The following is a 22,539-nucleotide window of genomic DNA, read 5'->3' as shown; positions in this document are numbered from 1 at the left end:
CAAGCCAGCCCAGCTCCCCTGCGCCCGCCGGCCCTGGGTGCCGGGCTGCCCACGCCTCGGGCGAGCTCTCTGGGGCCACCGTGAGGGAGCCCTGGAGGGGCGGCGCGGGCTGCTCTGGTGCGCGACATGCTCACTGTGTCCCCCTCTCTGCCATGTCTCACCAGAACTCGCTGGTGGTCGAGATCCCGCCTTTTCGCAATCAGAGAATAACCAGCCCGGTCCAAGTCAGTTTCTATGTCTGCAACGGGAAAAGAAAGAGGAGCCAGTACCAGCACTTCACCTACCTTCCTGCGAACGGTAACGCTCTCTTTCTAACTTTAAGTGAAAATGAACCGAGGGGGCACTTTTTCTAAAAGACGGAAATGCCGAGAGGCCGTCGCCACGAAGCAGAGTGGTTGTTTCGTTGTCTGCTTAAGCTGCATAGTCATCCTGTTAGCAAGACCCTGTCCTCAGTTTTCAAAGAAGTGAAGCTTCTGGTGTATTTTCCTTCGTTACTGTTCTGGGCGGGGGCTGCATCTTGAGGTAATTACTGATCATTGTGCTGGCTGCTTGCAAATATAGACCTGCCCGGGGGGAGACAAAGGACAGCCCTCTGCGCTCAAAAGCTGAGGTGGTCTAGATGTGTGCTTAAATTCTCTAGATGTTTAAGGTGGAAAAGCAAATAGTCATAATTATTTTGCAGGTGCCTTTAGAAATAAACCCATGCTATTGAGCCTAAAGGCTGGTGCTTGATGTGGTCATTAACTAACATTAACGATTTCTGTGCTTGTGCTAATGTCCCACATCACATTCTTCTGTGAATAATTGCGTCTCCCGGTGACCATGAGGCTTTCAGGCCGAGCACCTTTGACTCAACTGGAAACTGCCCTTCTTGAGATTATTCACACACTTGGAGGGTAGACGCTTAGAAAATCAGTTTGCCGTTTCAGCTTAAAATGTTTCCTGGAAGAAAATACTGGTGTGTTTTTTCACCCCCTGAACCAGTAGAAAATAAATGTGCTACGCGTGGTCCTCAGAGCATTGCCTGGCACTGACTGGGGGGCCGGGGTGTGCGCTCAGAGAGCACGGCATCGCCTGTCATTCTGAACGTGATCGTGTCCTGTTGGCTCAGCTCTTGCCGACGGTCTTTGTACTGTAGTTCTAAGCACTTAAGGTATTCGAATCATTTAAGAGGGAAGTTAACATTACACTAAAAACTATTGCGAAAGCAGCCATGTTGCCTTCTTGGTAAAATCAGGATTCTCAGAAGGTTTCGTTTTCTCTACCCATAACGTGTCATTTACAAAACAGACTAGACGATAGAAAGCCCTGGAGTATCTGTGTTGACGTCAGCTAGAATTAACTGTTTCTTGGGCAAATGTTAGCTGTGCTTTTCAAGATTTGAATAATGTGATCTTGTTATAAAATGACCACATCACAAGGTGGACCCAGAATAGGACTGTGGAGGAGGAACGTGTGCCTGTGAGCAGCTCCACCAGAGCTGTTTGGTCTCAGATCTGTGACCCCGCTTGGGTTTGTGGGACTGCCTCGTGCAACCCAGCCCAGCTCGTCTGCTCTTGGACTAAGGTGCAATACATCTTACAAGACAAAATATTTAGTTATTTTTGGAAAATGTAATGATTCTGTTCTAATTAAACTTCAAGCATGGTTGACCAAAAGTTGAATGTTTTAAAGAAAACTAGGCTTTATAAGAAAAATTACTTTTTAAACCAGTTCAGAAAGTATGTCTCACGTTGATGTTTTCTGCAGTCCCTGCTCTGAGAATAGCACACTCTCCAGTATCAGTGGGAGAGGGCCTGGCCTGTGACCTGCATGCCTCTCTTACAGGTGGGGACACTGAGCCCCCAAGGATGTTGTTATTAAGATAATGGGGTGCCCCGGGCTGTGTGTATGCCATCCAGTGTCCACCCTGCATTGGGAATCACGTCCTGCAGGCTCACCCTACACAGGCCTGACTGCCCTGCTCTCTGCCCCGGGACCCCATCACCACTCTCTTCACCCATCTGGGACCCCGTGATCCCATTACCATGCTTTCCACCCACCTGGGACCCTGTAACCCCATCACCACCCTCCCCATCCACTGGGGACCCCATCACCATACCCCCCACCTACCCAGGGACCCTGTCACCACGCCCTCCACCTGCCCTGGGACCCGGGGACCCCATCACCATGCCCCCCACCTGCCTGGGGACCCCGTCATCATGCCCTCCACCCACCCTAGGACCCTGTCACCACACCCCCCACCCACCTGGGACCCTATGACCCCGTCACCATGCCCCTCACCCACCCTGGCACCCCATGACCCCATCACCATGTCCCCCACCTGCCGGGGACCCCATCACCACCCTCTCCACCCTCCCTGGCACCCTGTCACCTCGCTGCCCTCTGCCCAGCTTTTCACACCCTTGCTCTAAAGCAGCCCACCTGCACCTCTCTCTGTAGCCGGTGCTCCACAGACACAGTCTGTTCTTCCAGTAGTGGCCAGTCCATCTGTGGGCTGCGTACATGCCTGCCGTTCTGGGGACCTGTCTCCATCAGGTTTCAGTGTCCCTCCACACTTCTGCCCTGGAAATGTGCTGCAGTACCTGGGAAACCAAAGCATCCACGCCGCCGGCCCCTGGGAGCTCGCCGGTCCCGAGTCTGGCCCGCCCAGCCCACGCACCACTAGCCTATAAGCTCCCAGGAGCAGGGGCCTCGGCCAGCGTCTGACTTCACGGGTAAATTGCAGGGGCTCCCCTTGTGTGGTTTTAAAAATAAATAAGAGAATGAATGCAAAACTAGAGCTTGTGTGTCTGGTGTTCAGTACAGCATTTCCGTCGCCGTGCATGCTCGACGGCCACCCAGGCATGAGCACACACTCAGACCTGGCTCTTAGCGCCCGTGTGTTAGCATCTTGGTGCGCTGCCAAGAGAGTGTCCCCTGTGTGTGCTCGGCTGACCTCCCCCGCTCACACCAGACTGTCTGTGCGGAGTCAGAGCACGTGCGCTGTGTAGACGGGGGTTGGGGCCTGGGCTGGCCAGCATCAGCCGCCTTCCGAGCTGTTTCTGGTTGCTGCCCCTGTGTGGAGACCTGGCTTGTGAGGTGCTGGTTTCGTCAGGCACCTGCTGCTGCGTGGCTGGGAGCCCAGCATGGCCCCAGCTCCACTGCCGCCAGGTTCTCTGAGAGGTCAGTGGATGTGCTGTTGAAACGTGCGTGACTTAGGAAGTAAGTCCACTTAAACTCTACCTGTAACATTCATTTTCACATACAAACACGTAAAATCGAGAGCCATTTTAGGTTTTCCATCAAAATTAGGTGTGGGTGCAGACGGGGGCGTGGCAACTCTCCTCACAGTGCCAGTGCCCCCAGGAAGGCCACCTCACACAGACGCGGGACCCTTGCCACCCCAGCGTGGCCCTAGGGAGTGCCGATGTCGGAAGTGAGAGGACCAGAGTGTTCGTTGCTGGGGGCATGTGGGCCCGTGTCACCCTCCTGTCGCCTTCCCCGCTCTGGTCACGTGGGCAGACGGACCTCAGCTTCCGGGGATGATGCCCACCTCACCCTCCACGCGTACCACCCACCGCCTGAGGGGCCTCTGGTCTCAGGGTCACTGTCCAGGGTTGGCCTGGCCAAGGGGCCAGGAGGCTGGGTGTGGGGGACTCAGGATGGTGAGGCTCCCTCAGCCTGGGGGTTGGCCCAGCGTCTGATGGGGAACAAACAGAGTGCCCTGCCCACTTGGTGCCCTCGGCAGCCACTGAAGGCCACAGAGGAAAGCTGTTCCGGAAGACGCCGGAGCAGCACACATGGAACGAGAGGTCTTGTTGCTGCTGGGTTACCACAGTTTTCCTTTGTGCCTAAATGCTGTCGTCAAAAAGGAGAACATCCCGCATCTGCATGTCCGGTCGGGCTGCATGGGCTGTGGGCACCCTGGTGCCGACTGGAGGGCCGGCCTGCCGCAGGAACACGGGCACCCACTCGAGTGGGTGGTGGCCCCGGGGCCTGGGGGTAGAGCATCCGCCCGCTCTGGCTCCACATGTCACTTTCCCCGCAGCTGCCCGGGCCGGTGACCAGCGGATCAGAGGCTCAGACAGGAGGGAACACTGCATTCCAGGTAGGGCCGCATGGTTAGGTTCCAAACACCATGTCTTCAGAATGAAAAAGTAACCCACGGTGAGTGATCAGGTCTTGGCGGGCACATCTTTGTGTCTGGGGTGCTCTGGGTCAGGTTCCCAGAAGTGCCTGTGATGGCACTGGGGTCCCGCCCATGGGTGCCAACCGCTGAGCCCGGGAGGGTCCTGGAGCTCCAGCAGGGTCAGCCGGAGTTAGCTTTGAGGACACACCTTGGTTGAGGTCCCCGGGTGGCTGGAACTCCCTGCCTAACCTCCGTGCACAAGACACGTGGTCCTGATGGTCACAGCCGACGACCCCTCCCCGTGGGCGACCCTCACCAAATTGTCTCAGGACTGTGGGCAGGGAAGTGCCTCACCGCTGGGAAGAAGGTGCCCGGGAGGCCGGGCCTGTGGGCTGGGATGGGGCTGAGGGCTGGGGGAGCGCCGTCGGACGAGCACCAAGCGCTCACAGCACTGGCAGGCTCCTGAGCCAGTAGCCAATGGAGGACATGCTGAGACCTTGAGAGGTGGAAGGACGGGTTTGCATCACTGAGTCTAGAAACGGGAGCGTCCCCGGAATCAGGGCCTCAGGCCTGGCAGCCGGCACAGAACCCCCTGAGCGTCAGATTCCAGGGCCAGGCTGCCCTGGGCTGGCCGGGTTGGTGGAGGGATCTCACCCATCGGCCCAGAGGCCTGGTCTGTGCAGCGTGCCCTGGGCCTGCCTTCTCCCTAGGGCTTCCCAGACATTTACATTAAAGTTTAATCCCAAGTGATGACCGCTGCGAAATCAGTACAGGTGCTGAGTAGTGGGCCCATCAGGAGACACTTCTGGGACCCTTGCAACACTCCTACCAGGCTGGGTGCCCTCACACAGGCTCCTCTGGTTGCGGCCTGGGCGCTGCACCTGTGGATAAGGAAGCGAGCTGGACCGCGAGCAAAGCCCACAGAGGCCACAGCTTCTGGGGCGTGGTGTCCTCCCAAAGAGGGTTGGGAGCTGCGTAAACACGTGGTCCTTGGGCCCAAGACCCTGCCCAGCGAGTGCTCTTGCCTCACCTGATGGGCTGTGGAGGCACCGCCGACAGAGCCAAGAAACGGGGGCCCCGAGGGCCCCAGGCTGAGACCGCCCCCAGCCCCACATGCTGGGAAGGCTGGAGCTGCACCTGTCACAGAAGACCAGAGGTTCCAGACACAGCAGATGATGCAAGTTTCTGACCCACAGGCATGGAGGGTCAGGTCAGCCAAGGGGGTGTCCATCCTGGGGACTCCCACGCACCCTTCTTGGATGCCCTTCTAAAGGCAAAACAGAATTGACATGGCGGGCAAGAGGCAGGCAGGGGTACTGGACAGGTGGAAGATGGCCCCGGGCCTCCTGGCAGCTGCCCCCGGGCCCGCAGGACCTCCTGTGACCGGGCCCCAGACCAGGGTCTGGGGGTAGAGCATCCGCCCCTGTGGTCAGTGGCACAGCTGGTCCCCACGGATGTTCTAGAATGTTCTCCCAGAGTCCACTCAGCTGTGCGATGACCATAACACAAGCATGTGCATTGGCACCTGGAGCAGGGCCAGGCCTCGAGGTGAGCACTGTCGAGTGAGGCACTTTGACCTTCCTCCTCGTTAGAGCCTCACATGGCCTGCATGAGGCTGTTTCTGTTAAGTCCTGTTGCTACTGACTGTCCTGGTATCTCAGCCAGAAAACGGGTGACCAACGTCTTAATACTCCTTTCACGTCTTTAGCCTGAGGTGTAGAGGTGAGGGGGCTGGCTCTTCCCAGCCGGGGAGCCAGGCCATGAGCATCCTAGGCAGGAGTGAGTCTCCAGAGCCCAGGAGGAGCCACAGGGGCTCGGGACCGTCCCCTAGCTCGGGACACTGGCCAGCTGCCCTGACGGTTCCCACATTAGCTCCTCATGCCATGTCTGCCACCCTGGTATGCATGTGGCCAGCTCTTGGGTATGGACCTCAGGGGTGACAGGCCCCAGGGCTCAGAGGCAGGAGAAGCAGAGGAGTGTCTCCCTCCCAAGCTGCCCAGTGCCTGTACACCCCGACCCTGGTGTCCCGAGCGCGGTGGAGAGGATTTGAATTTGGAACAGAGCCGATGGTGGGACGAGGAGCCTGGGCCTGAGAGGCCGGCCCTGCAGGGAGTGTGCTGGGGGACGCTGGAGGCCGGCGGGGTGGCCGGGGCGGGGAGACCGGGGGCGTGCATGCAGAAGGTGACGCAGATGGCATCCTGTCCTCGGGAGCCTGGTCCCACCAGCTGTCCAGGAGGTGTGTCCCTGGGCTTGAGTCCCCGCCCTCGCGGCAGCTGCTCAGCCACCCAACACCAGAACCAGGAATGCATCCCCTTCAAGGCAGTTTTGGCAGCCATGCACGGCCCGTCCTGCCCGGCGGCACTGAGCCCACTTGGGTTGTGGCTCCGCACACATGGGAACCCAGAGGAGGTGGGGCCGGTGCCGCAGGCTGGGGAACCCTCTGCCGCTCAGTCCTCGCCCGTGTCCGCGGGGCCAGGACTCATCCTGGGACTGTCCACGCCCCTGCGACCATGGAACCGTATCTCGCTGGAAACTTGGCTTTTCCTATAGATGCCAGTTAAGCTGCGTGGGAAAGATGGGAGCACGTCCCTCAAGGACGCGAGGTGGGACCCCAGCCCCTCGGCGCCCCCAGCCCCGGCCAGCCCTGGATTTCACTCTGGGCTCTGGATGTGGAGAGACCATGGTCCTCGCCCCTCAGGGCTGCCATTTCAAGTGGTTGCAGTTATGACTTTTCCCTTCTCCTTGTCTAGGAAAGGCGTGCCCCGGAGTCACCGTTGTGGGTGTTTATGTTGATGGTAAAACTGGGGCTTTAATGTCATGCAACAAACAGAAAACAATCTGCACTTTGTTCTCTGGGGTTTAGAACAAAAACCCTTTTGTCCAAGACTGTGCAGAGTATCTGGGAAGAGCTAGCATGTGCGGGGAGATGGTGGCCGGGCAGCACTGCCACCTGGGGTGTTAAGGTCGGTGGCCTGGGAGTCATCGCACATGAAGGGGAATCTGTCAAGACGTCCGTTGGCCACGCTTGGCCCTGGAGGCTGGACGTCCAAGGGCTTAGGGCCAGCAGGGTGCATCTGGGAAAGGGCCCCTTGAGGCAGCAGTGAACAGGGGGCACTTCACCAGCCCCTGAGCATGGCTGCTCTTATGGACCCCTTGCGGTCAGCTGCGTGGATGTGAGTCTGTCTTAGAGAGACGGGCCCCTGGGGTTGTGACCGCATGGCAGGGCAGCGAGCGGTCCCTGCAGGACGCAGGGCCCCAGGCAGAGCGCTTGGGTCCCCGAGGTCCAGATTCTTCCCCAGATGCAGCCGCAGCCCATCCACGTGTGGGAGGCTGCTCGTGGAAGGAGTATTTTAAAGAAAAGACAGGGTGGAAACGTGTGTTTTCTGTTTGTGCAGTTTTATAGTTAGAGAACTTTAGGCGCCTTGTGTGCTCCTTGGTTAACAGGAACCTGGGCCCCCTCTCATTGGCATTTTGAGGTCCAGGCCTCACAGGACAGCTTGCATTTTGTGTGCACTGAGGGCCATCACGGAGAGAAGAGCAGGATGCGTGAGGTGCTGGGGCTGGTGGGACCCAGGCCCAGACATCCCATCACTAACAGGAAGGTTTGTCTTAACTCACCTTGGGCCTTGGGCCTCCCCTGGGCTGGGGTCTGGCCCAAACAGGACATGTGGATCGAAGTGCTTGATGTCGCACTTCAGCGAGAAGATAAGCTGTGTCTGATGATGGACAGGACACATGAGGTTGTAGGGGGATGGACCGGGTGAGAGGGGATGGCATCCCCCTAGGTGCTTGGGCTCAGCCGTCATGTGCGTCCATGACTGCCTGTCTGAACGCTCCCTGGCAGGATTCCCACCACGTTGCTCTGGCCACCTGTGGGAACTGGCCCTGGTCACTGCCATCTTCATCCAGGCGAGTCCCGGGGGCTAAGGCCCAGTTCGGAACCAAAGCCCCGACCCCACTTCTCTATCTTGCTACAGGCTCAGGCCATGTCGTCATCAGCCAGGCCTCTGGGTGGCTCTGTCCTGCTTACCTGCTAAAATAGCCAGTGGTGGCCGTTCACCACCTGCAGGGCGTCCCTGGGTGAGAGGCAGCTGCCACCTGAGGCCTGGCCCCTTGGGGAGCCCTGCACCTGGCCGGGTGTATGTGCCCTGCACTGGATTACGAGGGATGTGGGAACCAGGTGGGTGGGGCGGCCATGGCTGGGGGCCCCAAACCCGCAGAGCAGGACACACGGGACCATCTGTGTGATGCTTGGCAGCGCGGCCCAGACCTACGGACCCCAGGTCTGCATCCTGGAGCTTGGACACCTCCAGAGGGGTGACCAGGAGTCTGGTCCATGCAACTGGGAAAAGCGGCGGGTGCTGTCATGAGCCCCCCTGACCTCAGCAGTGGTTCCAGGACGGGGGGCAGGTGGCCAGAGCTGGGGGATGGGGGTCCCCGTGGCAGACATGAGTGTCTACAGGCCAGGACTGTGCCCTTGGGGGCAGACAGCTGCTGGCAGGGCTTGGGTGGGGCGGGTCCAGGGGCAGGCGTGTCGGCTATGGGGTCCCTGCTCTTGGGGCAGCTGCCCACTGACCGTTGACAGGGCACATGGCTCTGGGAGCCCAGGGGACATCTGCCGTGTGCTCCACACGCTGTCGCCGTCATGCAGCCTGGTCTGAGCATGAGCTGTTCCAGGTGCAAACACCAGCGTGGTGCAGGGGCACCCCACGTCCTCCATGAGAACAGGCTTTGTAAGCAGCAGCCATGCTCAACATCAGCATTAATCTTTCACACACTCGCATGCTGTAATAAATCTGGATTATAAACGCGCCGCTGGCCCAGCGGCGTGCTCTGCTGTCACCACCCCTCCTACCCCAGCAGCGAGGTGCATGGCCAGGCGGAAACCAGACATTGCGTCACACCAAGCGCCAGGCCTGGAAGGAAGCTGCTCTCGGCCGTGGACGAGGCCCCGCCAGCAGCTCTGCAGTGCCCGCGGCCCCCGCTCAGGACGTGGCCTTTTTCTTCCCTCACTAATAGGGAACAGGAGGCACCTCCTCACTGGCTCTGATTTACAGACACCAAGTTCCTTTCCTTTGAAATCCACATGAGACGTGCAATGAGGATGCTGCTGTTGGGGCCTGTGAGCTTCTCTGGTGCTGTTGCCCAGGCCATCCCACGGCCCCGGGGCTCCCGTGTCTGGGCCCTTGGCCTGCGGTCAGCCGGCTCCGGGTCCTTGGGGTCTCTGTTCAGAGAAGGCCCAGCGCGGCGGTACCGGGATGGTGTTGGCCCTGCGGCGTCCCCCATGCCATCGGAGTGACACGTGTCCTGGGTACCCCCTCGCGGTAGTGAGGTGGGCCGCAGAGGCCGGCGAGACTGCACCGCAGAGATTCCTGAACGGGTCACAGGGAGCCTGGTGACGTGGGAGTTAATGCCGGTCGTAAAGGACATCGCCACAGGGGCACACTCGAGCAGGCGACGCCAGCCTACTGCTGCCACCAAGGGCAAGCGGCTGGGCCCCTGACACGCCCCTGGGGCCACTGCTTCTGGCCATGTGCTCGCTCTGCACCCCATGTGACATAGCAGGTCAGTCCTGCTCACTGATATGTCCCAACTATGTGGGGCTGCACCGCTCTACGGCGTGACACAGACAGGTGGGAGTTTTTAAAGAGCTCGGGGGACACCTTAGGAGAGAGACAAGCTGGCCCCCATGCCTGCCTGGCTGGAGCTCCAGTGTGGTGAGCAGAGACCCCATGGGGGTTTCAGTTTAATCTGCCAGATGTGTGTGTACGTTCCTAAGATGACGAGGTCTGAGAACGACCAAACTCATTTAGAACTTAACCATCGCCGTTCCGTTCGCCAGTGCATCACCCTACATCTTTGACCAGAGTACCCATGGGGCCAGGGCTCCTTGGGGAGGACACGAGGGCCCGTTGGCCTCATGGGGGCTGCTGTCCCCTCCACCATTTCTGGAGACAGGCCGGACGGTCCCAGTTGGGGAATGCTGTCGCCCTGGTGGGAACCACCTCTCGCCACCGTCTAGATGCAACTGTCAGATGAGCAGGGTCTTGGGCTGTTCGGGTCATGTGGGGGCCCCCCCAGTCCCACCTGGTGGAGCTGCTCAGGTAGGCTGCCTGGGCCGGGCATGTGCCCTCCACTGGGGCCTGGAGTCACTGCGGCCTCCCCAAGGAGCAAGACAGGCTCTTCAGGACACACACGGGCCCTTGGTGGCCCAGAGCGTGCATAGTGGACGCTCGCACGGCAGTAAGATGCCAGTGCGGATGGCCCTTGTCAGGCCCTTTTCTGCCACCGGTGGCTCGTGTCTGCAGACAACCCCTGCTGGGGCTCATCCTAGCCTACACCCTGACCCCCAGCCCACAGAGAGAGAAAAACCCCTTTCTCAGCAAAGGCACCTGAGTGGTGTGAGTGCAGCAGCCCCTCCTGACAGTTCACAGGCACCATGGGGGCCATGCAATGTAGACGGGCCCAGCACCCCACCTACCTGCTTCAGAGACTGTCTGGTGCCCTGCAGCTCCCCTGGGGCTCACCTGCCCCCAGAAGGCAAAGCAAAGGGGGAGGATCCTGTGGGGAGAGAAAGCCCAGGTGCTGGGACTAGGCGCGACACGGGAGGAAGCAAACTCCAGGAAGCTGCTGGCCACACGTGTGGATGCCACCCCCGAGCTGCTCACGGCTATTGGTGGATCTCAGAATGCAGACGTGCTTTGCTTTATTTAAGGTGGAGCTGGGGCCACCCATAGGCCCCCCGGCCACCTTGCCTCTGTCTTACCCCCAGGGGAGGTGGAAGCAGGGGTGGAAGGTCTGGAGCCCACCGCTTACCCATGATACTTCCAGGGGCAGCACAGCAGCCTGGTGCGGCCCCAGGTGTGCAACTTCTACACGCAGATGAGCAGACAGGCCTGGAGTGCACGGGGCCGGGGGAGACCCCGAGGACACAGCGGGTCCTGTGGAAGCCCCACGGCTCGCCGGCTATTCCTGACCGACACTCCCTCCCAGGCAGAGGGTGCTGTCCAGGCCTGGTGGCATCGGACAGGCCCCTGTGCCTCGGTCTGCCAGGCAGCCCCTCTCCCAGGGAAGGAGGGATGAGAGGACGGCCCTGAGCTGCATAGGGGCTGCGTGGCCAGGGCGGTCTGTCATTGCTGTGTGGCTCCTCCATGAGGAGCGGACCCGACAGAAATGTCCTGGGTGGGCAAGTGTTCCCCTAACATCCAGGGCTTCCCCCACCCTGGTCACCACGTACTTACTGCTTCCCTCACTTCCCTTGGGCTTTAGGGACGCGTCCGTGCTGTCCCCGTGCGTGTTCAAGATCCCCGAACGTGCAGACGTGTATCAGATGGGGCGTCAGTAGCAGGGGGAACGCGGTCGCACGTCCAAGTGCACATTTTTGCTTTGATTACTACAAATCCACAGGCCCTGGGGTCCCGAGCTTCTACTGCCGTTTGCAAATGGATTTTTATAGCACATTAGTGCTGGGGGGGATTCCAACAAAAACAGTGTTCTCAGTATTAGAACCAGCTGCAGCTTCCTGGAGACGGTGACTCACGCCCTCCCCTTAATTGGGTGGGAGAACCAGGCGGAGACGCGGGGACTCAGTCAAGATGCGGTTTGTTTTCCAAGGGTGCCCTAGGCTGCCCGCCCCATCCATCACACCCATGCGCAGCCCGTGTTTACCCAACGTCTCTGCTTCTTGCAGCTCCAACCATAAAAACAGAGCCCACCGATGATTATGAGCCCGCTCTGCCCTGTGGACCAGCGAGCCAGGGCCTGAGCCCGCTCCCCAAGTCGTGCTACAGCCAGCAGCTGGCCATGCCGCCTGACCCGGGCTCCTGCCTGGTGCCCGGCTTCCCACCCTGTCCACAGAGGAGCACCGTGGTGTCGCCGCCGCCCAGCGCTGGCCCGAAGATGCACGACCTCTCTTCCACCACCTACAGCAAGGGCATGGCCAGCCCCGGCCACGGGCACCTTGGACTTCAGCGACCGGCTGGAGGGCTCCTCGCTGCGCAGGAGACACCGACACCTGCGGGCGTGCACGCTGGGCCCCCACAGCAGCCCCCCCCGGCCCTGCTGCGACCACAGGTGAGTGCACAGCTGAGCAGCCACTGTCCCCTGGGCCGCCGGCCAGCTCTCTGTCCTGACAGCCCCTCCTCCTCACCACCGTCCGGTCCCCAAGAGCCGACCTGTTTGCAGTCCTGCAGCCCCACCCGCCCATCTGAGATGGGCCCGCAGCAGCACCGACTGCCGAAGGCTCCGAGGAGCGAGTCTGCAGCCCCCCGGCCTGTGCCGCCGCCCGAGGTGCGTGAGGACAGTAATCATAGTCTGGCCCCCATTCCCGTAACGGTCAAGCGAGAGCCTCAGGAGCTGGACCAGCTGTACCTGGACGACGGTAAGTGCCCGCAGCCTGAGGCGCACACTCAGCCTGGTGCCGTGTCTGCGAGCGTAGCAAGGAGGGGTGTGCGCCTTAGCCACCAGGCAGAGGAGCGTGCGTGGCGTGTGTGAGGCACATCCTGCAGCCCCTGGGGGCATTACCACCAGCTGGTGGCCTGCTGTGTGGCCCACTCCTTGGCCAGGAGTCCCATGGCGCCGAAGCTGTGCCAAGTGTTGCCCCACACAAGCCAACTGGTTGTAGCAGCAGAGGCCGCCCAGCAGTGGCACGTGGTTCTGGGTCCCACTCTCTTGTTTCTGGGCGTCGTAACAGCTTCATGGATCAGGAGAAGGATTTGTAAAGAGGGCTTAGCTGAATGTGGGTAACATTTCCCCCCAGGCAGTGGTGCTCCCATCAGGCACCCCGGGGAAGGCAGGAAGCTCACAGTTGAGCATGCGCAGTCAGGATGGTGTGGAAGGAGATCCTCTCGGTTCACCTGCAGGTCTGGGGCCAACCCCCCAGTGCTGAGCTGTGTCAGCCATCAGTGGAAGACACCTGTTGCTCCTTCCTTTGGGATGCGGTGCCGCTAGAGCCACATGGGGGGTGTGGGCCTCTGGCGCTTTGCTCCCCTGACCACTGGGCATCAGCCATGGGAGCAGAGGCCCCGTGCGCTGCCCGGGGTGCCGGTCTGGTCCGGGGCCTCGTAGGCTCTGTGTGGATGGTGGCAGGTGCCAGGCACCCGTCGGGGGTGCTTCCAGGCTCCTCAGGTGGAAGCTTTTCTGGGGCCAGATGTCCACCTGGCCGGCCGCTGAACTCAATGGGGCTGAGAGCCAGGACAGCACTGGCACGCGCCCCCACTCCCCACTGCCTCCTCTCGCTGTTTTCCTTGAAAGTGATGTCCAAACACAAAAGGTTTGCTTCTCCCAGTATAGCGGGCTTCGTTGAGGTCATGTGTCTGCGGTGTGAGTCTGCAAGTGTCCACAGCCCTGATGCTGCTGGGAGTCCTTGCTCCTGCAGCTACTGTTCCAGGGTGAGCAGCCGTGTGGGCACCGGGTGGCCAGGGCACACATGATGGCCTCAGCCCAGGGCCCAGGCGGACCAGGCTCCCAGACTGCAGGGACCGGCCACCCCGTGCTTCTCCGTCCTGAACTTGAGGCCGCAAGCTCTGGGGGATCTTTGTTCCATAGACGCTTCACCCTTGAGCCTGGAGGTGTCCTCGTGGTGCGTGCTGCCCTGGGCGGGCTGGCAGGCACACCCCCAGGACCCAGCGGCTTCTTCCTTTAGGACCATGCTCCGGTGCACCACTGACCTCAGCAGCCCCAGGATGTGGCTGGGTCCCCATGGGACTCCCTTCTGTTCCCTGCTCCCCACCTGGCTCCTGGGTGCTCAGCTTCATCTCAGGACGTGGTGGCGTGGCCAGGAGCGAGTGCTTGCCCCAGCCCTGGTCCTGGTGCTGCTCTCAGGTGCAAGTCACCAGGCCTGCTGGTCCGTTGTGAGAAGGGGCAGCCTTGTTGGCGTCAGGAGTGGGGTGGGGACTGTCCAGGCGGTGTGTGATGGGGGCGTCCTGTCCTGGGGGGCCCACAGGTCTCTGGGCTCCCTGCACCAGAGGTGACCTGTGTGGGCACTGGATTTGGTCAGGAGGGCCAAGCCAAGGGGGATGGTGCCCCACAGCCATTCTGTCCACAGGGCACTGGCCACCCGCCCTGCAGCGTGGACTCTTGTCCAAGGGGGTGATGCACCCCAGTGCTGGCTGGGCTCTGGGGTCACCTCCCTGCTGGTCCCTGGCTGCGACTCCTTCAGCAGTGCCTGCCCTGCCACCTGCCACCCAGTCCTAGCGCTCCCACCTCAGACGTCATCAACACCCACTTTCACTGGCTACTGCCCCCCCCCCCCCAGGGTACCACACTGAGACCCACTTTGTAAGATCACTTTCCGACCCATCTCCCTGTCTTCCTCTGCCTCGGTCTCCCTGGGAGCACATCACTCCGTCACCTCCTGCCCCAAGCCTCAGCCCCTGCGCCCAACAGCAGGTGCCTCCCAGCCATGCCTATGGTCCTGGGACCAGCTGAGGCTGCCTGTTGGGTTCCCTCTGCCTCCACCTGGGGCTGGGATCATAGGCCATTACTTCCAAGGATGCCGCGTAACCCCAGGCTAGCTATAAGCAAAGCTTTTTAGCTTCAGCTCAGGGGAGCATTCGCAGGAGGTGTTTACCATTGTTTATCTGTTTTGTCTTTTGGTCAGAACACAATCATGGTTGAGGCAACTGCACCAGCAGCTGCATAGAAAGCAGATGACATGTTGATGTAGCTCACGCATGTCTCCTGAGCTCACGCCCACGCATGCTCCTCAGTGGTGCTCAGGCAAAGCCCCAGCCCTCGAGGAGTAAGTGCTGACCCTGGGCCCCTTATGGAAGTGGCCCTAGCGTATCCCCCTGGGGTCCTTCCAGAGCCACTGTAGGTGGATGGCCCACGATGCCCTCCCAACACACCCCCCGGAGCGGCCTTCCCGAGGCTGAGGGCAGCCAGAGAGGAGCATGCCTTGCGCTCCAGGGACATAGCCTCATGCTAGCTCCGGCATCCCTGCAGCACGTGCCAGCCTAGGCCGGGGTCAGCTGTGCCCACCCCGGAGGCAGCTGCAGAAAGCCGAGGGGCCGGGGCTTCCCCCCTGGTCTGGGTGGGTGCCCACCATTAGGGAAGTGGCAGGAATGTCCATGGGTCTGTCTGGGCAGCTGGAGACCCCGAGTCCACAGGCAGTGAGGACACAGAATGGGCTCGGCTCTTTCTTACAGTTACAGGAATGGGAAAGCACCGTGTCCTCTGAGAGGGCAGTGACTCTGCTGAGCTCGGCGCCCCAGGGCCTAGGACCCACCCTCTCCTTGGAGCAAAGGTTGTCTGTGGCAGGACACACTGGGCCAGAGTGTGGGCCTCTGAGCCCCTCCTCACCCAAATTCCCAGGGAATTTTTGGGCTGGCACCCTTTGGACAGGGCTGATGGGAAGGGCTCGCGGGTTTCATGGAGGGGAGGCTGTACCTTGGGACGCTCTTGGACGGCCTGTAGGACTTGACGGGGCACCAGCAATCCCATCCTTTCCTAGCCCCTGTCCGCGTGATCTAACCACCAGAGCAGGCCCGGGGCAGCGTGGGGAGGCAGGTGGGCCTGTGCCTGAGACCGTGCTGAGCCTTCCTGGTGCTGGGCCCCTGCCACCTGGCTCAGCTCTGGAGCAGCGTGCTTGTGCTTTGGAGTCATGGCATCTCACCGCCATTGCACGTCTCGCCGGCCCTCTCATGCTCCTCACCTGCCCTGCTTGCTTGTGACCACAGTGAGCTCGGGGAGACATGTCCAGTGTGCGCTGTGTGTACTTCCGTCCTGTGTCTTTGGAGGACAAGAGGCAGCGTGGGACGAAGGCGTCGGGACCCCTCCAGGGCATAGGTCTTCCCTCTAGGGAAGTGTGAATTGGTGCCTGGAAATGGAAACAGCAGCAGAAATCTAAGTTAGAAAATAAGACGCTGTGGATTTGAAGTGGCCTTGACGTGAAACAGTGAACACTTTACCTTCCACACGCCGCTCGGCAGGCAGAGGCGGGAGGCACGGGCAGCTCGGGTCAGGGGCATGCGCCCACTTCCTGGAAAGACCAGTGATGGGACAGCCTGGTGGCAATGAAGCCTTCTCGGGCACATGGGCTCCATGGGTTCCCCATGTCTGGGCACGCCGGGCTCACAAGCAGCTCCCCAGCAGTTGTGTGGAGGGATGCAGGGCAGTCAGTGGAGGGCCAGCCCCCGTGGTGACAGATTAGGTAACAGGGAGCGCGCAGAGGCACTCACCTGGCCTTTCCCTGCAAACCAGCAGAGTTTTCTGGAACGTTTCTGTCTGCCCGATGGGAGCCACAGCTGTCAGTAACCTCTGACCTTTATGTATTTATGCCAAGGGTTTGCTTACCACCTCCATCCAAACCACCGTTCAAAAGTCATTGATGGGCGGGTTGGTTCCATTCTGGTGTTTTGTTTTCCAAGATGTAGGATGAAAAAAGGCAGGAATAGGGTGTTCTGTCCAGAGGCAGGGAGCTGGGCATTTGGGGAACGTAAATGGTTGTCAGGCTGCTTCACATTTGGAACTGTCCCCTCACATATGCATGCTCTGCTCAGTGACCCACTGGAACATGGACGGGCTCGCACTTCCAGTTTTCTGTTTATCTTAAGGAAAAACGTAGGCACAGGAGAGCTTGCCTGAAGATGAATCCCAACTTCTTTTTTTTTTTTTTGATTTATTTCTCAGTTGTCATTACTTTCAGGTTTTGTTTCCAAAGCATCTGGCCCATAAATAAGCTTCAACTGTAACTTATTCTTTGGCCCAACAATATTCTTAAGACTTAAGCTCTCAGTTCAGACTTCTCAATCGTGGCGGAACCACAAGGGTACATTTTTAAAAGATTTGTTTTATGGGCCCCATGTTATTTATAATGCAGATTTTATAATACGCCGTGAAAGCTCCTCTCAGTGACCAATGTTTCTGTACGACTTCCGAGGCACCCATGTACAGAGAGAGCTGCGCTGTGTGGAGGCCCTACTCTTCTGGGACTGGGTTGTCCTTTGGTTCACTCACGTGTAAATGTGGGCAGTTCACACGTGTACACACATGATTGCTTGTGTGTCGTGGGGCTTATCTCGGAGCGTTTGCAGGAACAGTACCTAACCATGTCTGGGCACACGAGGTTTATTCCAGTGTTCACGGGGGGACCCACACAGAGTAACAGTTCTGCAGAAACGGAGCACCTCCTTTGAGCTTTGCAAGTGACGCTCGCGAGGCATTGGAGCGCCTATGCTTTAGCCACTGTTGTTGCCTCGACCGCCCTGCAGACTCTGCCACAATCAGCCCTTTCAGCCCCCGCCAGGAGTGCTCGGGTTTCCAGAAGTCTCGATGTCATTAAAACAACAAGCAGGTGGACCAGGCGGCCAGGATCGTGTCTGCCTGAGTCTGGGCCATGAGTCCTCCACTCTGCTCTGCCTCATGCCTGAGCCCAGCAGCCCTGGGAGAAAACAAAATCTTTCCTCATGGAAAGTTTTACTGAGCTGGCCTGGCGCCCAAGGCTGGGGCCTTCCCTGTTCCTAATGATGCTGGAAAAAGTCTGTATCACAGTGATCAAACACGCAGAGTCGTTAATGTTGTGAACGGCGGCTACTGCGTGATGGATAGGTGAATTCAGCCATGCGAATAACTCATCAGGGTCAGTCCTTAACACACTTGCATGTCCACTTGGGAGTCTCAAGGCATAAAAATTACACTATCCGCCACCCAGAGACGAGCTGCTGTCGGCGCAGTGGGCCGCAGGCGCTGCATGGGTTCTCTGGAGACCCTGTGGAAGGGTGTTCCCCTGGCTCCGGGCCTGAGGCTGCTCTCTGTGGAGGCAAGCCTCTGCTCACTCGCTAGGTGACGGGCCCCGAGGGACTGCGGCAGGCTTCTGTGTGCACCTCGCTGAGACAGCAGTCTGCGTGCAAGGACACAAGAGCTTCCAGGGACAGTGTGCTTCTCGGGGTCGGACAGAGAGGCAAACATTTGGCTCAGATATTTTAGTCTTTGTCTACATGAACCTGAGTGTGACCCAGAAACCAACAGAGGTTAGTGTGACTGGTGTAGACCGGAACCAAGCCCTGTGTCTCTACTGTCTCTCGAGAGGAGCATGCTTCCCTTGGAAAACCTATTGCTGCTGACCCCCAGGATGGCAGTGGTTAGGAGGCTGGCCCTTCATGGAGGAAGAAGGGGCCAGGAGCAGTGACTCTGACAGGGCTGCTGAGTAAGGCTCTCGATAAATAGGGTGCTGGTATCCCAGCACCGCTGCCAGCACCCAGCCCCGTAACCTGCCAGGCTGTGACGTTGGAGCATCTGCTGTTCTTCCTATGGGCAGCAGAGTGAGGAGGAGGAGGGGACCCTTCAGTTTATGGGATGTTGAAGCGTCAGTGTCTGCAAGGCTCTGGGTGCTCGTCTTCATTCTTACCTTGTGTAGACGTTAACAATGAGCATGAAATGCTTTGAATTACACTGTATTTCTAATCAAGCATTGTTCTAAAGCCTGATTATTATCTGTGTACTTGGAGGGGAATCAGTGACACTGCGTTCAGGTGCTGTTAACCTTCTGCCCACCCACCCCCATCATATGCCTTAGTTTGTTTCCCTTTTATTATTAATTTGAGAGAAATAAATAAAGTCATAGAAGAAAGGCGGAGGGAAGAGCCTGAAACTTTCATGGAGCTTGAACACTCGGCACCTGGAGCACAGAGGGCCAGAGAGCTGATGCCCAGCTGTGACCATGTGCATGCAGCATGGGGCATGCTTGGGTGTTTCCATCCATCGTCACAGGCAGCTCTGAGTAGTTGTGGAGGGTCAGTGTGTGAGCGTTTTGGGACCATAACGCTGGTTCTTTCTGCAGAGAGGTGAGAGCCCCTTTCCAAAAGTTCTTTAACTGACTTTGTCTCCACTTCAGACAAAGTCATGCTATGCTGGCCTGAGCTCTGTGCCTTTTTTTTCTCTGATGCTTGTGGAGCTTTCTTACTTGAGAATGAGCACTCTCTATAGATACCTTCAGATCTGTGAGCCAGCAAATAGCATTCCACTGTTGTGTGTCACCAGAGCATGAAGCCATAAAACAAGGTATTTAAAGATGTAACGGGGGATGCCTGGGTGGCTCAGCGATTGAGCATCTACCTTAGGCCCAGGGCTGATCCTGGGATCCGAAATCAAGTCCCACATCGGGCTCCTTGCATGGAGCCTGCTTCTCTCTCAGGCTGTGTCTCTGCCTCTCTCTCTCTCTCTCTCTCTCTCTCTCTCTCATGAATAAATAAAATCTTTAAAAAAAAAAAAAAGCATAATGGCCACATTCAAAAAGCACAGTTGGTGATAGACAGTCAGAGCCAGGCATTTCTTTGGGGACAGTGGTGACCAGGGCAGTGGAGGGCTGTGTCTACATCTGTTGGACAACTGTGTTCTTGCGAGAGCAGCCAGGGCCCTGTAACTCAAGCCAGGCACTTGGCTCTCCTGCCCCTGGAGCTCCAGGCAGAGAGCCAGCTAGGCACGGACACTTCTAAGTGATCTTCCTGATACAAAAGTGTATTCTTACATATGGATCCTAAGGTAGACTGAATCATTGGCTCACAGAGGTCTATCAAGTCCAGGCAGAGAAGACCATGGATATTTGGAATTGTAGCAATTATCTTCCCAGTAGAGCTGAGGAGATCGTTCCCAGTCCAATGATACATCATTGTCAACAAACAGGAAACCCCAATCCCAATAACAGCACTGGCTCTATAGCCTTTGGTACTTTTCAAAGTGACTTTTTACACATATCCTCTCAATTTCCACTTTCAACCTTAGAACAATCCCATAGCCAGAGCTGCCAGTGATAACCCCACTTGACAGAGGAGATGGGGCTTCCAGACTAATGTTAGTTGACCTGCTCACCATCACAGAACAAGTGAGAGGCCAGAAGCACCACAGGCATCTGCCAGCTCTGATTTAAACAGTCTCTCTACCAAGGCTTGGCTCTGTTATTGAGTATTTTTTCTCCACTAGAGTTGTGATACGCAAAGATTCCTGCTTAAAAATCTGGCTTTCAAGTGTGAGTTGACCTTAAAAGCCAAAGAGGACTGTAGTCTATTTTCTTCTTTGGCAGAGAAGTCCTGGTTATTACCCGAGGCACTTTTTGATAGCTCAAGAAGGACAGGAAGACAGGCAGGACTTCCAAAGTGTTGAAGGGAGGGCCTCAGTGAGTCAGCACTCCCCAAAAAAGCAACAAAAATAGTGAGAAACTATCAAATCAATCACTTCACAATCTGGAAATTCACCAAAGAGACAGAACAAACTGAAAAGCATTTATTCAAGAAAAAACTGGATCCTGCTAAGAAGAGCAGGATCTGTGGTGCTTTCAGCAGGGACTACCCCCATCGGCCTTCCCCAGCCCCTTGGAGTATAGCCCTGGAAAGCCAGCGGCTTCACTGGCAGTGGAGGAGATTGGCCTCTGTGGGGCTCTGTTAAAAACCCCTTCCCCAAAGTGCAAACAGCTTTCTGACTGATGGTGAAGCTCCCTAGAAAAGTCATCTTCCCAGGCCATGACCAAACACAGCAGACAGCTGGACTCATGCTTGTGGGAGCTGCCAGGCTGTGAACTCAACTGGGACAAATAGGAGACCAGCCACACAAGATGACCGCAGGGGCTTGGAAAGCCCCAGCGTATTCCTGGGGATTGGAACACTGCAGGTGTGCACGTGAAAGAGCACAGGCTCAGGAAAGACCTGGGAGTAGAAAGGACCAGGTCGTTCACCTCCAGCTGGCCTCCACATCTGGATGAAAAGCAAAAGTGGAAGCTAAGGCTTATTTGTGTGTTGCCTGTGATTCTATCTCATTGACAGAAGGTGGAGACTTAAGAGAAACCTCCTGACTCATAACTGACCGTAAACCCTGCTAACCTGAGGGTGACCCTTCAGAAGCAGGACTTAAAAATAAAAACAAGAATTTTTAAGACAGGAATAGAGAACTTAGCAGCCACACACTGCAGAGAACACAGGACCCCCCACAGAATTAGTCCAGAAAAGTCAATAATCAAATACACAACATCAAGGGAAGAAAAAAAAAAAAAAAGAGCCCAGCAATAACAGCAAACCCTACTGGGGGGAGTAGTCTAATTCCAAAGTTGCTATGATATATTATCTATGTCTAGTTTTCAACTAAAAAGTGATGAAACATGCAAAGAAACATGAAAATGTATCCCATATAGAAGAGAAGAAATGACCCACAGGCCTAGGCTGTGTCCCTCGGAGGGCTCAAGTGTTGGACTTAGCAGCAGGGCTTTGAATCAGCAGCTGTAGATATGTCCAAAGAACTAAAAGAAACTATGTTTAAAGAATTAAAGTACGACAACAGTGTTTCACCAAATAGAGACTATCGATAGTGAGATTAATTTTTTGAAAGGACCGAATAGACATTTTAGCCTTGCAAAGCACAGTAGCTGAAATGAAAAATTCATTAGAGGGGCTGAACAGTAGATTGGAGTTGGCAGAGAAAAAGAATTTAAAAACTTGAAGAAATGTCTGTAGATTATCTAGTCTGAGGAATAGGAAGGAAAATAATAGAGAAAAGTAAATATGAGGGACACCATAAAACATACAAACAGGCATATTGGGAATGCAGAAGTGGAGGAGAGAGAGAAAGGGGTAGGAAACATATCAAGAAATAATGACTAAAATCTTTCCAAATTTGATGAAAAACATTGTATGCATCCCCCCCCCAAAAAAAAAAACCCACACATATTCCAACTAGAATAAATCCAGAGATTTACACCTAAGTACATCATGGCTATACTGTCAAAATTCAAAGAAAAAGAATCCTTAAAGCATCAAGAGACAAACAAAAATATCAGGTGTGTGGAATCCTGAACAAGATTACCAGCTAACTTCTCATTAGCAATCATGGAGGCCACAAAGAAAACCTATTGATAGAAAGACTTTTGACCAAGAAGCCCATATCTAGCAAAACTAGCCTTTTAAAAAAATTACTTATTTATTTGACAGGGAAAGATCACAAACAAGGGAGGAGCAGGCAGAGAGAGAAGCAAACTCCCCGCTGAGCAGGAAGCCTGACACAGGGCTCAATCCCAGGACCCCAGGACCGGGACCTGAGCCTGAAGCAGACGCTTAACCAACTGAGCCGCCCAGGTGCCCCTAGCAAAAATAGCTTTAAAATGAATTGAAAATTCCATGTGGAATTTCAAAAATCCAGAATAGCCAAAACAGTTCTGAAAACAAAGAACAAAGTGGGAATACACACTTCCCAATTCAAAATCTACTATGAAGCTATAATAAGCAAGACAGTGTGATATTGGCATGAGACATACAGACCAATGGACAGAGTTTAGAGTTCAGAAATCCTTATGCTTATGGTAAATTAAATTTTAACAAAAATGCCCAGTTGCTTAACTGGGGCAAAGGATAGCCCTTTAACAAATGGTGTGAGAACAATTGAATGTCCACATGCAAAATAAGGAGCTTGCACCTTTAACTTCACACCACATGCAAAAAATCTCAAAA

The 22,539-nt window shown here is 56.7% G+C and overlaps 1 protein-coding gene across 10 annotated transcripts in view; it reads left to right on the top strand.

Moving 5' to 3' along the window:
• The window catches only part of NFATC1 (nuclear factor of activated T cells 1), a 96,277-nt gene that overhangs the window by 56,932 nt on the left and 16,806 nt on the right, over positions 1-22,539 (top strand). For 2 of the 10 annotated variants that reach the window (XM_035708887.2, XM_035708893.2), the window contains exons 8-11: positions 165-297; positions 4,031-4,090; positions 11,802-12,184; positions 12,296-12,491. In XM_035708887.2, coding sequence (XP_035564780.1) covers positions 165-297; positions 4,031-4,090; positions 11,802-12,184; positions 12,296-12,491 — 772 coding nt within the window. Of the gene's footprint in view, positions 1-164; positions 1,659-1,749; positions 1,828-2,442; positions 2,781-4,030; positions 4,091-11,801; positions 12,185-12,295; positions 12,492-22,539 lie in introns of those variants that run through there. The other 8 variants (XM_025421940.3, XM_025421942.3, XM_035708898.2 and 5 more) reach the window with 7 other exon arrangements.

This window comes from Canis lupus, chromosome 1 (assembly GCF_003254725.2).
Source record: "Canis lupus dingo isolate Sandy chromosome 1, ASM325472v2, whole genome shotgun sequence".
NCBI classification, from domain to species: Eukaryota; Metazoa; Chordata; class Mammalia; order Carnivora; family Canidae; genus Canis; species Canis lupus.
This window is presented reverse-complemented; position numbering and strand designations above follow the sequence as displayed.